Source organism: Dioscorea cayenensis, chromosome 14, assembly GCF_009730915.1.
Source record: "Dioscorea cayenensis subsp. rotundata cultivar TDr96_F1 chromosome 14, TDr96_F1_v2_PseudoChromosome.rev07_lg8_w22 25.fasta, whole genome shotgun sequence".
NCBI classification, from domain to species: Eukaryota; Viridiplantae; Streptophyta; class Magnoliopsida; order Dioscoreales; family Dioscoreaceae; genus Dioscorea; species Dioscorea cayenensis.
In genome coordinates, this window is record NC_052484.1 from 5,760,984 (window position 1) to 5,777,616 (window position 16,633).

The following is a 16,633-nucleotide window of genomic DNA, read 5'->3' on the forward strand; positions in this document are numbered from 1 at the left end:
ATTATCATTACAAATTTTCACTTGGTCATATCTACAACAATTAATGTGGAAAATGATAAGTAATGATAAGTAATCCCAGTAGTTAAATGCTTTGATATATTCTAATTTGTTGTATTTTTCTTGATAGGATATATAGGATGACGGATATCACCGATGAAATATGCAAAGATGACACTTTCATATTTGAGGATATGGAAATAGATTATTCAAATGAGCTTGAGTTATCTCAACATCAAGAAGATGGTGATAGCTAACAACTTTTACATGGACAAGAATTGGCAAATAGTCCACAGTCTCGAGATGAACAAAGATCGGAAAGAATTCCATTTGTTGGTATGGAGTTCCACGATGAGGAGGAAGCATATCGATTTTACTTAGATTATGCAAAGCCTAGAGGGTTTGGGATAAGAAGAGGACACATGTATCGTTCGTCTCATTCTCAATTAATTACAAGCCAACACTTTGTTTGTGATAAAGAATGAAGTAATTGTATGAAAGACAAAAGGCAACTAGAGAAAATTATTCACAGATGCCAGAGATACAAGGACAAATTGCCAAGCTCGAATGGTGGTGTCAAAAATGAAGAGTGGACTATGGACTATAAAAACCTTTGGTGATGCACATAACCATGATTTACTAACTAGTCCCTCTAAAGTGATGAAGATGCGGTCCCATCGCCATATTAGTGATACATGAAAAAGTTTAATGTAGGCATTGCATAAAAGTAGAGTGGCACCGAGCCAAATGTCTCGAATATTGAATGAAACACTTTCAAATATGGGGTGTGCACAAATTACTAGAGAAGATTGCTCAAATCATTTAAGGGTAGTTCGAAGTAATAATATTAGGCAAGAATGCATGGCTATTATAAAGTATTTCAAGGAAAAGAAACTCAATGATGATTTTTTTTTTCTTTGATATGGAACTTGATGAGTTCGGTCAAACTAGATCTGTTTTTTGGGCGGATAGAAGATGCAAAATGGCAAATTCAGAATTTGGAGATGTTGTTGTTTTTGACACCACTTAGCAAACGAATAGATTTTTCTTCCCCTTTGCTCCTTTTGTTGGGGTCAATCATCATAAGCAATCAATTTTATTTTGTTGTGCTATAATTGTAGATGAAAAAGAAGAAAGTTTTTATGGGTGTTTGAAACGTGGATGAAATGTATGCTAGGAAAACATCCACAAACCATTATTATAGATCAAGACTTGGCTATGGGGAAAGCTATTGCAAAAGTTTTTCCAAATTCTGGTCATCAATTGTGCTCGTGGCACATTGGGAGAAATTTGATGAAGTATTTAGTTGATTTGAAGAGCAAAGAAGGCTTCCTGGGGGACTACAACAACCGGTTACATCGTAGTGCATCAACTGAAGCATTTGAGAGTAAATGGGGTGAATATAAAGCAACATACAATATTGATGATAAACATTAGTTGAGTAAAATGTATGAAATTCGATACAAGTGGGGTTTTCTATATTGGTAAAATATTTTCACAGCTGGAATGACCTCTACACAACGCAGTAAAAGTATCAACTCATTTTTTGATGGCTTTGTTAATTCACAAACTCCATTAGATGAGTTTGTTATGCAGTATGATAAGGCATTGTGTGCTCGACGAAATGATGAAGAAAATGAAGACTTCAAGACTTTAAACTCTATGCCTAACTTTCATACAGGTCATCCAATTGAGAGACATGCAGGGGAAGTGTATACAAGAGCTGTGTTCAATATCTTCCAAGAAGAATTGCGAGAAAGTGATAGTATGCTAGCTGAACGCATTCATGATGGGACTGATCATGCCAAATATAAAATCTACAATCACATTGTTATATTTAGGAGAGATGGCATTGAGCATGGGGAGCCTATTGGTACATGTTCTTGTAAGAAGTTCGAGATTGTTATATTTAGGAGAGATGACATTGAAGATGGGGAGCCTATTGGTACATGTTCTTGTAAGAAGTTCGAGATTGTTATATTTAGGAGAGATGGCATTGAAGATGGGGAGCCTATTGGTACTTTTAATTTGGGAATGCAGGCCTGTCTTGAGTTGTAAGAAATAATCACTTGTTGATGCAGTAATTCAGTCAATTCTCGTTGCTCATTGCTCTTTTGAAGATTTTGAAGAATATTGTTTTGATTTGGAACTAATTTGGAACAGATTTAATTGTTTTGAAATTGTTAAGCTGCAGACCTTTTGTATGTATTGTGTTAAGCTGACAGGTTGTTAAGCTATTAAGTTATTAAGTTGTTATTGTGTTAAGCTGACAAGTTGTGTCAGCACTCTTTATGTTAAGCTATTAAGTTGTTAAGTTGACAAGTACTCATTGTATTAAGCTGATTGGTACAATTTTAATTTGGTTTGAAGTTATTAAGTTGTAGATTTTTTATGTTTGTTATTGTATTAAACTACAGATTTTAAACTGCAGATTTTTTTTGTTTGTTATTGTATTAAGCTGCAGATTTTAAGCTAGAGATTTTTTATTGTATTAAGTTGCAGATTTTTTATTTGTTATTATATTAAGCTACAGATTTTTAGTTTGTATTAAGTTGCAGATTTTGTTAAGCTACAGATTTTGTATGAAGCTGCAGATTTTTTGTTTGTATTAAGCTGCAGATTTTGTATTAAGCTGTAAATTTTACAGTGTATTAAGCTGCAGATTTTTTATTTGTTATTGTATTAAGCTGCAGATTTGTTGTTTTTATTAAGCTGTAGATTTTGTGTTTGTTATTGTATTAAGCTGCAGATTTGTTGTTTTTATTATGCTGCAGATTTTTTGTTTGTGTTAAGCTACAGATTTTGTATTAAGCTGTAGATTTTACAGTCCACAAGCCAACTACAACCACAAACAACAACTACAACAACTACAACAACAACATCTAAACAACCACCAAAGAGAACACAAGTTCATAACAATAATTAGGAAATTTGTCATCATTAGTATCAGCATCATTTCTATTACAGACACACATTTCTTGTTTTCAAGACAATAATACAGTTCACAGGTACTCTTTCTTTCATCTTTGTTTCTGACAAAACAAAAACAAACATCCAATTTTTGTTCATACTTCTCTTCAATAGTCTATTCAATAGTGAGCAACATCAAAAACTCTTTCTTTCATCTCTGATTGGTACTCCTTGTGTGTAACCAAAGTTTGAGCCCGCAACATCAAAGCTCCTGTGTGCTCAACATCCAATTCCAGAATAGCCGAGCATTCTTCTGCAGCCTATTACAGGATCACAATTCCAAATTGAATGTTTAAGTAGCAAAAATTAAAGGATAAAACATATACTGAGTCAAATACAGACCTTATTGAAATCATGGTGTTGAAGATAGCTTGATCACACACATTATCCTAATAAATCAACATGAAAATGAATGAATCTCTAAAACTCACACAGCAAAACTAAGATGGATTATATATGCATATGAGACCTAAAAGAAGCTCATCATTTACTTAGGTTACAAGATGCTTAAAAATCAAATTCTTACAAACCTTCTTAAAAATTCACCCAATCTCTAGATTGAATGAATCCTAAACACTCACACAACGAAAATAAGATGGATTACATACACAAGCAATCTGGTTATGACTAAAGAGAATGCTGGTTATGATTCTCCAATAATGTAATGGATTGCTGTTTAAAAGTAAAATACTAAAAAAATCAAGCCACTTTTAGGTTTTATCAAGCAAAGAAAGCAAGTTCTTTGATGATAATAAGGTATTCACCTCCAGCATTTCAAAACATGTGCCACTAGTAGTTTATTCTCCACCTACTAAACTAATGAGTAATAAACATCAGAAATGTTTGCTGAAAGTGGCTTCATCCATAACAATCAAGGGACTTCGTGTTTTCATCATGAGTTCTAAATTCATCCTAAATCAAGCTCTGTATGTGTTTATGGGTCTAACCAATTTGAGTTTTATCAGCATTCTACATCATATAGAAATTTTTTTTTTACAAATAATCCAAACAAACATCATACCAATATCACAAGAATGCAGTAAAATAGCTCAAAACCTTACATTCTATAGTATCTATCTATTTCACATAATAGAAATTCTCTCAAAAAAGAAGTTTTCTTGTTTCCATGTTGCTCACTGGAGAAGTAAGACATCAATGCTGCAAGCTTGATAAACACAATGTCATTTCCTCCCATTATTCTCAAAGGAAGCAGTTGTTTTGAACACTCACCATTGCTCTTAAACAAAACACAGCTTTGCAGAAGCAATCCATGCATTTAGCTTTACAATCACCTCTGTTTCCCAGCTCCCATCCTTCATCAATGAGTGATAATACACACAAAAAAATCTCAGACAACTAAAGGACACCTTCAAAACCCTTACAAACACCAGGGCCGGACCTCGACTTCTAGCCACGCATCCTCAACCTGCAGTAGTTCCCCTGCTCGATAGCGAAACCCCACCCTTTTTGCTTGTTCCTCTTCATGTATCCCGACTGAGGACCGAGATTATCAAGACTGAACCTTACCGGAGGGAGAACAACGGGAGAAGAAATAGAAGCGACGGCAGCACCGAGGGTGAAGGGCCGGTGAGAGGATTGAAGCCTAACGCCTCATCATGCTGCCCTTGCCTGTACAAATGGTGCACCCTCTCAATCATGCTCACTACCACCACCGATGACACCGCCGCCGCTGCCATCGGTTCTCCGGCGATGAAGAACCATAAATCATTTGTTATGGAAGTGCTGGCCTTTTGATTTGGACTCAATAAGATCGGGATCAAAGATGATGGTCATCTTCGTGTTTGATCTTCATCTACAATTTGTGTGGATTAGGGAATTGGTTTCCATCCATTGGATTAAAATGGATGGCTGAAAATAACATCCATAGGATATAAATCCTATGAATGTCCATAGACAATATGCCCTCATATATATATATATATATATATGTATATATATTGTTGGACCCCAAAAAGATATTGGCACGTCCTTGTTTCACATGAATATTTAGAAATATTTTTTATATGAAAAAATAAATAATATATATATATATATATAAAGGGAAAACAAAAACATTACACTTACTCTCACAAAGCATCTTTGTTCTATCTCTTATCTATCATTCTAGCAGTCAAATTATATACAATCAGTTAGAAGCACTTTGGCACATTGAATCACTTTCTAGTTTTCAAAGATTATATAGATAGTTAAAGGGTCAAAAAAAGGAAGATGGACAATATGATCCTAATTAGTAAGAAAAATAGAAAAGCTATACTTAAATATTAGTTGCCAGCTTTGCCTCTACTTATGTTTCAAGCAAAAAAAATTTGAATCATTGCGGTAGTCTTACATTGACTCAAGAAGTGGGAAAAAGCCAATGACAAATGAAATAGGATTTTTTAAAAATATGAGGACTAAAAAAAGATGGCTTTTCACCTACAACTTGAACCAATAACGTAATAGAGGACTTGTGAACACATGCAAACCTTTTGCATGCAATGTTTCTTATTCATCTTCAATTTGGTTGGTGAATAATATTCAAAATGTGCATGCCATTATTAGGGGATTATTTTCCTATTTCAAAATATATGTGCTTGCACGTGCAGTGGTGGAACAAAGATTTTTATTATTTTTTGGGTGGTGGGGGTTAATTCAAAATGTAAAGAAAACAATTACATTAAAAAAAACAATTGTTTGAAATGTAATAATAGTCAGATAATATAACTTTTGATTAAAACAACCACACTTATTTGGAAGAAAATCATAAAATAGCTATTTGTGCACATTTGAACTACAACCAATGCCAGCATCAGTTCTAGAAACACAAATTGATAACTCTTCATTTTTTAAATCAAACTTGCAGCTATACCTCTATTATCATTAGAAGCATCATCATGCACATTTTGAAAATACCTCTAACACTGAATTCCACATTGAGATTAATCAGAGAATGGCAGTGCAATGAGATTCTCTGATCTTGCTAAGCTGGATTCTAGATTTTTTTTCCTCTACCACTTGTTATCTCTACTCTCTCCAGTTACTCAACCAATCTATGGTGATGTTACTAAATTTGGTCTCTTTTTTTGCACAATGCTTCAGTCGCGTCAACAACCATAATAACATACTGGAATAAATCACTAACAATTCTATTTTATAACAAAATGGATAATAAAAACTATATCAAAATGAAAGAGTGAAATTCCATCTCATAACCAAGGTTGAAATTCCCTATAAGGGAGTCTGAGGGTTCCATCACTTTATTTTCAAAGAGTAATTACCGAAGAGTAATGCTATTTAGGTCGAATTGATAGGCCGAATTGGTAGTCTGAACGACATAGATGCCAAATTGGCATCCATGTCAGCATCCACGTCATTCTTTATCTATCTATTTTTTTAGAAAAGATTTAATTTTTTTTTATAATCTAAACCATTGCTTTATAATTTTTTAAATTTAAAAATTTATCCTAAACGGTAAACCCTAATACACTAAAATCTTAAACCCAAATATTATAAAATCTTTTGCCCAAAATTCAAAAAATATAAATCCTAAATCCTAAACCCTAAATTAGTTTTTAGGGTTTGATAAAGATAAATAATTTTTAATTTACGATTTAGGGTTTAGGATTTAGGATTTAGGATTTAGGGTTAAAGATTTTATAATATTTGGGCTTAAGATTTTAGGGTATCGGGGTTTAGAGTTTAGGATAAATATTTAAATTTTAAAAATTATAAAACAAGGGTTTAGATTATAAAAAAAAATTAAATCTTTTCTAAAAAAGAGATAAGATAAAGAATAATGTGGATGCTGACATGAAAGTCAACTTGGTATCCAAGTTATTCAGACTACCAATTCGGCATATTAATTTGGCCAAAATAGCATTATTCTCGGTAAAAAATAGTATCGCTAATTTTCAAAATGACTTATTTGAATTATTTTTTAAGTCACATATTAAAAAGAACACATTCAAAAATAAAATATTCAAAAAAAAAAATTTAAATGCATTTATGAATAATTTATCTTTTTATAATTATTACTATTATTTTCCATCCTTATTATAGGCTTATCCTCAGGCTTACCTACTTCCCATGCCACCAAATACGTGTCACCACTACATCATTCCACAGCTGCTAAAATCAGCTTGATCAAAATATCCCTACCAAATCACCAACATTTAAGGGTAGTTTCATCATATACATCCTCTCATATAGAAATAGCTAGTCTGGCACTCAATCTTTCAAGAGATCATCTCATCACATAAAGAAGTAAAGCACATGACAGAGCTGGTGACTAGACCGGAGCCGCGGTTGAGCCAGCAAGCGACGGTCCAACGGAGCGACGCCGAGATGCCAAAGAGCTCCATTGAAATTCTTTTGCTTGAGGAGGGCTTTCAGCCTTTCTCCTTGGACAAACTTCTGTGAGACTAGCATATAACGGCGGTCATTCTGGTGCCGTGGGGGGTTGAAACCCCGCTTACCCCCATCCCCTTGGTTCCGCCACTATGCGCATGCATGTATGTATGTTAGGGAAGAGATTTAGATAGTTATTAAAAAAACAAAAAGTTTAAAGCACGTAATTAATCTCAAATTATATCTAAATATTAACTTTAGCCACTAAATTAATAACATTTAGCCTTTAATTATGTGAATATTCATAAAGGCATAAGTTTGTGAAAGTTCATAATTAGTCACTAAAATAACCTAAAAGTTTAAATATGCTAATTTGGACCTCCACTCATCTAAATTACACAAATACAGATCCAGCTCTTAGATGAGCTCGGAGCCAGAACTATATGCAGTATACTTTGTTGATGAGGTTGCACAACTCCGACTTTACTAGCACCTCTCAGGATGAATAGCTGCTCATCGAGTTCCCATCAAGAGTTGTAATAGAGGCAGTATGACACTGATATTATTATTATTATTATTATTATTATTATTATTATTATTATTATTATTGCTATTGTTGTTGTTGTCGTTGTTTTGTCACCTTCAAATTAGTTAGACACTAACTCAAGAATAAAAATAAAATAAGTTACTAAAATGTATAAATTAAAAAATTTTAATTGGTTTATGATCAAAATAATATAAAATTACAGTAAGAGAATTCCATTTTTATAACCCCGGATATGAGATTTAAAGTAAAAATTTTGGACTTAATTTAGTTGAAGTATCAAATATAAAATCCATTTAAAAAAATTAGAAAATTAATGATTGTAGCAAACTTTAATTATATACTATCCCCGGCTTCGCATAGGAGTTTTTAAAATTTTGTGAGAAATTTTAAGGAAATATCATATATAAAATAATATAATTAAACTACTCATACCATAGAAACTATTTTATACCTTGGATTTGAAAGGTCTTATGGACATTTATTACATAAATAATTAGGTGTAATTAATATTTTTTAATTATTAATATTATCAATAATATAAATAAAAACTTAAATGTTATAAAAATATTAAAATTATTCCTTGAAACACTCTCGGAGTAGATTATACATTTAATAGTATGTATAGAAAATCTATAATGAATTATATAAAGGCTATAATATAAGTAATTATAACAAATTAGTCGAATATTTAGATTGTGTAGAGAGTGGAAATGGTTCAATCTATATCCTAACAGGATTCATTACAAATGCTCCAATTAATATTTCTTAAAAATTGATTTTTTTTAAATTATTGATGCTAATTAATTATAGAATAGTTTGGTTCATTAAATTTTTTTTTCTTTTTCTTTTTTTAAATAGATCATATTTGATGAAAATATTTAAAAATAGTTATAGCTATAACAATTTAAATTGTAACTTGTATTCATGAATTTGGGGTAATAATCTTGAAAGGTACTAAACTATTGCTATATTTCAGAATAGATACCGAACATCAATTTGTTTCTTTTGGATACGACACTTAAATTCTATTTTAACGTGAGGGTACCTGTTATTTTATGGGGAAAACTTGTAGACGTGGACGCCAGAAAGATGACATGGCGAGGCTTTGACAGGTCAGATGCTCAAGTGGAGTTATTAGTTGTTATTTTTTAATCCACCTCACAACATTTAGTCCACATCACCCACCACATCATCCCTCTCTTCTTCTGGCTCTTGTTTTTCTTCTTCTTCTTTTTTGTTGTTGTTGTTGTTCTTCTTCTTCTTCTTCGGCTTCTTCTTCTCTTCATCTTCTTCTTCTTCTTTTCCTCTTCTTCTATTTCTTCTTGAACCATGTGTTAGCCATTTAATTAGAAATACATTATCAACTAATCTCGGTTGAGCCATCATAACATTTACAATTGAGTGAAGTTGCTGAACCATTAACCTGTTTAGAGGATTGCTAAGCCCTAAACCTCACCCTCTCTCTCTCTCTCTCTCTCTCTCTCTCTCTCTCTCTCTCTCTCTCTACATCACCACCTGAGAATACTGAATCCAATTTCTTAAATTGTTGGTATGATATTTTAAGAAATCATTTATGAATCCTATTCAATTATGCAAAAATAATATTGGAACCTGGATGGCAAAACATGTATTAATATGAACATGTTGATGTAGAAGCCATAATTAAACGTCCTGCAAAAATACATGTTCCAAAAATTTCTATTCATGACAAGGAAAATATGTTCCAAAATTTGTAAGAGCTACACATTCATAATAAGGAGGCACATGTTTATAAAATCTACAACTTTTCACCATAAGAAAAAAAAACACATTTTATTGTTGTTCATTTTAATTAGCTCATAGGTTTTGTTCCGAAATTTTACAACTTTACAGCACAAGAAGAAGAGAAGAAGAATAAGAAGAACAAGAACCAGGAGAAGAAAGGGCAAAGAAGAAGAAGGGAGGGATGATGATGTGGCGGGTGATGTGGACTAAATGTTGTGAGGTAGATTAAAAAATAACAGCTGGCAACTCTACGTGAGCATCTGACCTGTCAAAGCCTCGCCATGTCATCTCCAGCGCCCACGTCGACAAGTTTTCACCGGGAAATAACAGGTACCCTCACGTTGAAATGGAATTAAAGTGTGGTATCCAAAAAGAAACAAATTGAAGTTTAGTATTTATTCTGAAATATGGCCATAGTTTAGTACCATTTCACTTTTTCTTGTAGTCTCTAACTTGTATGCATTTAACTATGGGATATACTTGTAACAAATTATATTTAAAATTTATTATTTGCAATACATATATACATAATTTTTTAGCTATATATTAATATTGGACACTATTTTATTTGTTGCTAAAAAGTATCTTGCTATAACATTATAATGTGGCTAAAAAATAGTGGCTAAAAGTTTGGTTATTGCCACAATATTAAGATATTGAAATAAAATTGAAGGATTTGCTATGAATGAATATTCTTTGTAACTCAACAACCCAATCAAATTATAGATAGCTACAAATGCTCTCTCCTTTTTTTTTTATAATTGTAATATTTTTTCTATGGAAATATCTTTTGTGGCTACGAAGCTGTAGCTGTAAATGTAGAATATTGTAGTAATCAATAAGATAATGACATGATTTATAAGATTATGACATTCAAAAAAATTCAAACTTCTTCTAACATCATGAATGTGGATGTGAAGTTGCTTTTTTATGACTTGAAGATCTTATACAAGAAAATCATTGGAATAAATTTCAACTGGATGAAGTAACCTAGTATGATAGAATCTAAACATTGAGTCTTTTGATCAAATCATGATTTGCATATCATATTATTATTATTATTATTATTATTATTATTATTATTATTATATACAAATATCATAGGCAGTGGAGGATCTTAACACTAAGTCTTAGGGAGGACAATTTGAATATTTTAAATAATGGGGAGGCCAAGGCTATACATCATATAGCTACACACTCTCACCAACAATGCTATATTCTCACTAACAATGAGAAAGTTTGAACTTTGGGCAGGCTAAATCTAACTATGATCCATCCCCAATCATAGGCTGTCCCAAGGGTACTTGAGCACTCTTTTGATCTCCCTCTCGGACACCTCCTTCAGCCACTGTACATAGATATAAGATAATGGGTGAGTTTGAATATGTGACAAAGTGGTTCCTTATTCAGGTAGTAGAAGGATAAGAGAAAAAAAAGATTATTAACAAACTCAAACACCAAGTGACAAATAAGGCACGTGGGGAGAGGAGTGCCATTGTAAAACATGGTTTGGTTCGGCTCAATAAATTGGAGAAAAGAAGGTTTTTTTCATTTTATATAATAAAAATTAAGAGAGGCATGTTTTTAATAATTGTATTTGCATGCATGGCCATAGAGTCTAATAAGTGCAAAATTAGACATATTTTTATACTATTTTCTATGATTAATTGGCATGAGTTGTAGTATTCATTTGGAAGACAATGCCTAACATGGTATAAAAAATTGACTCCAAGTCACGAGCTATGTATAATGAGCAGGAGGAAGCTAAAAGAAGCAATTTCCAACCAAAATAGGGAAGAGAGAGCTATCTCGTTATTATAAACAAGAGAACAGGCTAAACATATCACCTTACACCAACCACTTATGATCTTAAGTCTAATTCAGAGAACCTTGCTGCCATACTTATGCTCCTAAGCAAGAGCATAACTACTAGACAAAGAGCCTTACTGCTGGACTTAAGCATGTAAGCTGGTGCATAAGATTCATTTAGAGGAGTTTACGGGGAGAACATACACCCGAAAAGGAGATCGTAACCATCATCCAGAGAAACTTACGGTCCGGCACTTACAACTGTAAGCTTGACCTTAATACCAAGACAGAAGACCTTACAAGCGGAGCCTATGGTCGTAAGATGCCTGTAAGGTACGCAACCCATCATCTCCAACTCTTGCTTTTTACGGCCTTGTACTTATGTCAATAAGTCATCCGTAAGGGGTTAGGTATAAAAAAAATTATTGAGGGTTTTTGAGGGACTTTTTGGTAGCCAAGCAGAGGAAGGAGAGAACAAAGAATCTTAGGCCTTCCTCCAGCAATCCAGTGACTTGGAGGGCATCATTAGAGTAGTCAAGAAGAGTTCTCAATGGCATTTGTGGAAGATTCACAGGCACTCCTCAACGGCAAGGGTTAAAGGAAGTTTTATTGATTTTATTTACTTTCTTCATATTTATTGGATTGTATGATTGTTCTTCTCTAGTGGAGAACTAAACTTCATGGTGTTTGGGCATGGATAGAACCTAGAATTTACTTTTTGATGACATTAGTAGTTGACCTTGAAGCTTGTATCAATTGATCTATTGCCATATTTTAATGTTGAATTCAATTGTGTGTTATTACTTGTCTTGAACTCTATTGTAACAAAAACTGAGAGTTTCATGATTGATGTACTTGTGTGAAAAATCAAGACATCAACTTAGTATAGACACACCACAATTGAAGAGAACCACGAGTCAACTGAGAAATAGGGTACTCAAAGATTGAGATTTCTCTCCCCATGGTTCTTCAAAGTGAGTTGGCATTAGGATTCTAATCGTAATGCAATCGTAGAGAGTGAGTATTAGAAAGAGATTGCAATCTAGCTTTCTAGGAGATTAGAGTTAATTAGCCTTGAGAGAGGGATTGACTACTCATTGAATCAGTGTCTTCTCTACGTAGAGTTCACCAACTATAATACAATCATAGGGTAGTCTGTATTAGCATCGTATAGGACTAGTTATTGTTCAACTTGAGAAAGGGGGCAATATGATTTAGGAATTCTCTAGGTACAACAATATTATTAAATCTAGTATAACCTTGTCTAGAACCTAATCAAACCCTTGGGGAAATCTATGCCCGAACACCCTTCTTATATACTTGAATTGCATTGATTTTATTTCTGCTTTAGTTCTTAGCTTCTACTTTAGATTTGATACCTACAACTTCATTTAGGCTAATTGATGAACTGTGAATTAGTACTAGTACTCTATAGTTTCTTGTGGATTGACAACCTTGATTTTAGCACACTATATTACATGATATGTAAGTGCAATTACATTTCATAGGTGAGATTAGTCCCTCTTAATAGGAAGTAGCTTTGCAAATCCTGGGAATAATGGGATGGCACATTTTGAACCTAGAGGAATTTAACACAAAATAGAAGATACCCAAAATAGCACTACAACCCTATTTTGGTTTAATAAATGGGCTAATCTTAATTTGTCATACCCGAACCCAGCCTACCGAACCTGGTGCATTGACAAACGACCGCATACCAACACAGCATATACCCTGAAGCATGTAAGGCATCAAAGCTGGTCACACATTAGAAAATACAAAGTTCAAAATTTCAGCTTCAAATACAAGATGGTGTTCTATACATAATTCAAATACTCACACCAACAGAATGACAACTCAAATTTTGAAATAAAGAGCATAAGTTCTGGATAACCCACTAAGATGTCTGTTGTACTATTTACTTGGGATCTAGAAAAAAAAATAGCAACCAGATTATAAGCTTGACAGCCTAGTAAGTAACCAACTAAAAACATTGGATCATGCAAAATTTCAAAACTTCAAAAACAAAAGCAAAACATATCAGATAGTACAAATATTTATCAAAGATATAGTTTATAAAATCAAAGTGTTTCAACAACATACAATTTAATAACAATTAAAAATATATGTCTCCCAATCACTATGGCTGAAACAAAATATCAAAGATCATTTATTTAAACAAGGTGACTCAAGTCAGATTATCACAGCTCATTTGTTTACCCTCGGTGACCTAAGCCAGATTACCAAAAACCGATATTCTTTCTCCGATGGCACAGTGTGAAACTATAGTTTCTTATAAGATTTTCATGTTTACATGATCAATGCTTAACCCCCGGTGACAGGGTTAGTGCCTAGTTAATAGGAGACTAAATGTACTTATATCAAAATAACTTTATGTCCGAAAACCAGGCTAAATATTATAATTTCAAACAAGTCAAAATTTGCAGAATATTTCGTCAAGAAAAAAAAATCAACATACGCATGATCCCACTTTTTTATAGCAAACACATTACTACGATCTCAATAAATCAAAACCACTTGAAATGATCATCATAGATCTAATTATACAACCATCAAGCATCTCTAAAAAATGTGGGAGAACATAAAATTGTACATATACTCAAGTCCAAAATAATATTAGAACACCCTCAATTTTCTTGTAATTAAAAACTAAATGCCAAAGACTAAGCAAACCCATCTTTTAAAAACCACACTAAGACGGAAGTAAAAGACCACTGGTGTAATTTACACAAGTTTACAATTGATTACTCAAAGCAACATCAAAACCTTAACAGAAATGGTGGTTCAATAAATATCCTTTGCCTTATCAACATCAACAATGTAATAGAATTATCATTACCATAGCAATCATCAAACATTCACAAACCTTAAATTTGCTTGAATTATCCTAAATCAAATTTTTAGAGTCTAATCATAAAAATTGACTAAATCTTCTAGAACATTATGGTATGCTCCTTTACATCTTTTTCTAGATAACATTACAATGATGAGTTTTCTTTCTCCTTACCAAATACATAAATACTTTCTAGATTATCCGCTAATTCCCTAAAATCAATACAACTGAACACTTTAAGAAATCATATATGTATCAATCAAAACTTCTTCTTAGTTTCAAGAAAACAAAAAAAAAAAAAATCAAATTATATGAAATTTCGCTTGACAAAAACTTCAAAGCATTATCTTGCCACTCAAAGCATCAAACATTACCCAACAAACAAGCAAGGGCCAGGGACAAACACACATTAACCTCCCGGGGCTTTTCCTATTATAGCAATACTTAAACTTGCCAAAACTTATGTTTCCTAGTTCAATTAAATTTAGACTCTCCAAGCTACAATGTGACCAAGTTACATAATATTCTTAGCATTCCTCAAATTATGGCATCAATATGACTCTCACCCAATTTTAGCACATTTATATTCCAAGCTAGTCTTACAAAATCATGAATATCTCCAAAAATACGCATCTCGTTGTAGAGATATTTTATAGACAAGTAGCTAAGGCCTAAAAAATATTTTTTGTATTTAATACTTTGGCTAATTATGCCTCCAAAGTCATGAAAAGTACTACTTATTCTTCAGGTAATTTACAAAAGTAGCATTTGAGATAGACCTATTTATAGGACCATATCTCTTAGGATACAAATATAATAAATTCAAAATTTTGCAAGTGGGTAGCTATGGAAAAATACCACAATTCTCTAGTTTTAAACTTCTTTAGATTCTATCTCTAAGGTCTCTAAATTCGGGATATAATTTCAGCCAACCCAATTCAAAATCCTGAAAGTCACAATCCCTACACTTCTTTATATTTAACCAAATATGAGATCAACTCTAATAATTTTTTCCCACCAAATCATCATATATGCAAATTTCTAAATCCTTTATTCTCTTCGTATCATATGGCTATGTCAAAAGAAAATCAGATACCATGCAATCCTACAAGATCCAATCATAAACTTCAAACACAACAAGAACTTCCCACAATTCAAACTAGCAAAAGAAAATATCATACCCTAGCATACAATTTCCCACAAGGAGTTCAAAGTAAAATGGCGTCAAGAGGAATATGGCGACAACTAAAACCCACTCACCTTGGGGATTTCCTACCTTTTATCTAGCCTGAGCTATTTAGAAAAACTCCACAGCCACTTGGAATAATTTGAGACCTGCTATATTTGTTGCAAGCCCGACTATGAGTTGACATTATGATCAATAAGAGGCTCAACAAAGACTTACCCAATTCCCAAGTTTCACGAGATAGTAAAATATGGTGCCTAACTACAAATGGTAAATTTACTATCAAATATTTTTAAGATTTCTCAACCATGGGAGTACACTATGTGTAACTACGCATATGATTTTGAAAGGTGTCTACCCCCAAAAGATCAACCTTTTTAACTTGCTAACCTAGGATAATCACATACTCACATTGGAAAACCTAGTGGCTGGAAGATGCAATCAACTCCCAACCACCACATATGTATTATTCTAGATGGCAATTGAATCAACCCACCACATTCTTCTTCTCTACTCCTAATGAGTGTACAATGGTTTATTATTTTATATCATTTTATACACTCATTAGGCATGTATTAGAGTTATATTTTGAAATTCGATGTTAAACATGGTGTGTTTTGTATTCTCAGGCTTCGGGTAGTGCTTAAAGATGAGAGAGAGGCAAAAGAAGCATTCCAAAGCCAAAAATATGAAGATGGAGCTCTCTCTGCATCAATCGACTAAGGACGGGCCAAACAGATCTACTTACGGGCACCTTACTGCCAGGCTTACAGCCGTAAATCTCTTCTACAGAATCTTGCGAGCATACTTAAGCCTGTAAGGAAGAGCATAAAGTTACACAGAGGGACTTACAAGAAGTACTTACACCCATAAGCCGGACTATAAGGATCATCCAAAAGAGTTTATGAGTAGAGCATACGCCTGTAAGAGCAGTCGTAAGGGGCATACAAAGAAGTTTATGGTCCAGCGTTTATGGCGATAAGTTGGACCGTAACAGCATATGAAAGAACTTACTGATGGGATTAATACTCATGAGTGATCCCATAAAGCTCTTACCCCATCATCCCCAGCTCCTTATGGCCACATCCTTTTGCCCGTAAGCAACCCTTAAGCGGCACAGTATAAATAATCCTAATGAGGGTTTTTAGGGTATCTTTGA

The 16,633-nt window shown here is 33.1% G+C and overlaps 1 protein-coding gene across 1 annotated transcript; it reads left to right on the forward strand.

Moving 5' to 3' along the window:
• Positions 1-1,215: 1,215 nt before the first annotated feature.
• Positions 1,216-2,055, forward strand: LOC120276063 (protein FAR1-RELATED SEQUENCE 5-like). The gene is made up of 2 exons (XM_039282804.1): positions 1,216-1,393; positions 1,499-2,055. Exons 1-2 carry the CDS (start codon positions 1,216-1,218, stop codon positions 2,053-2,055), a joined length of 735 nt encoding a protein of 244 aa, XP_039138738.1.
• Positions 2,056-16,633: the final 14,578 nt, after the last annotated feature.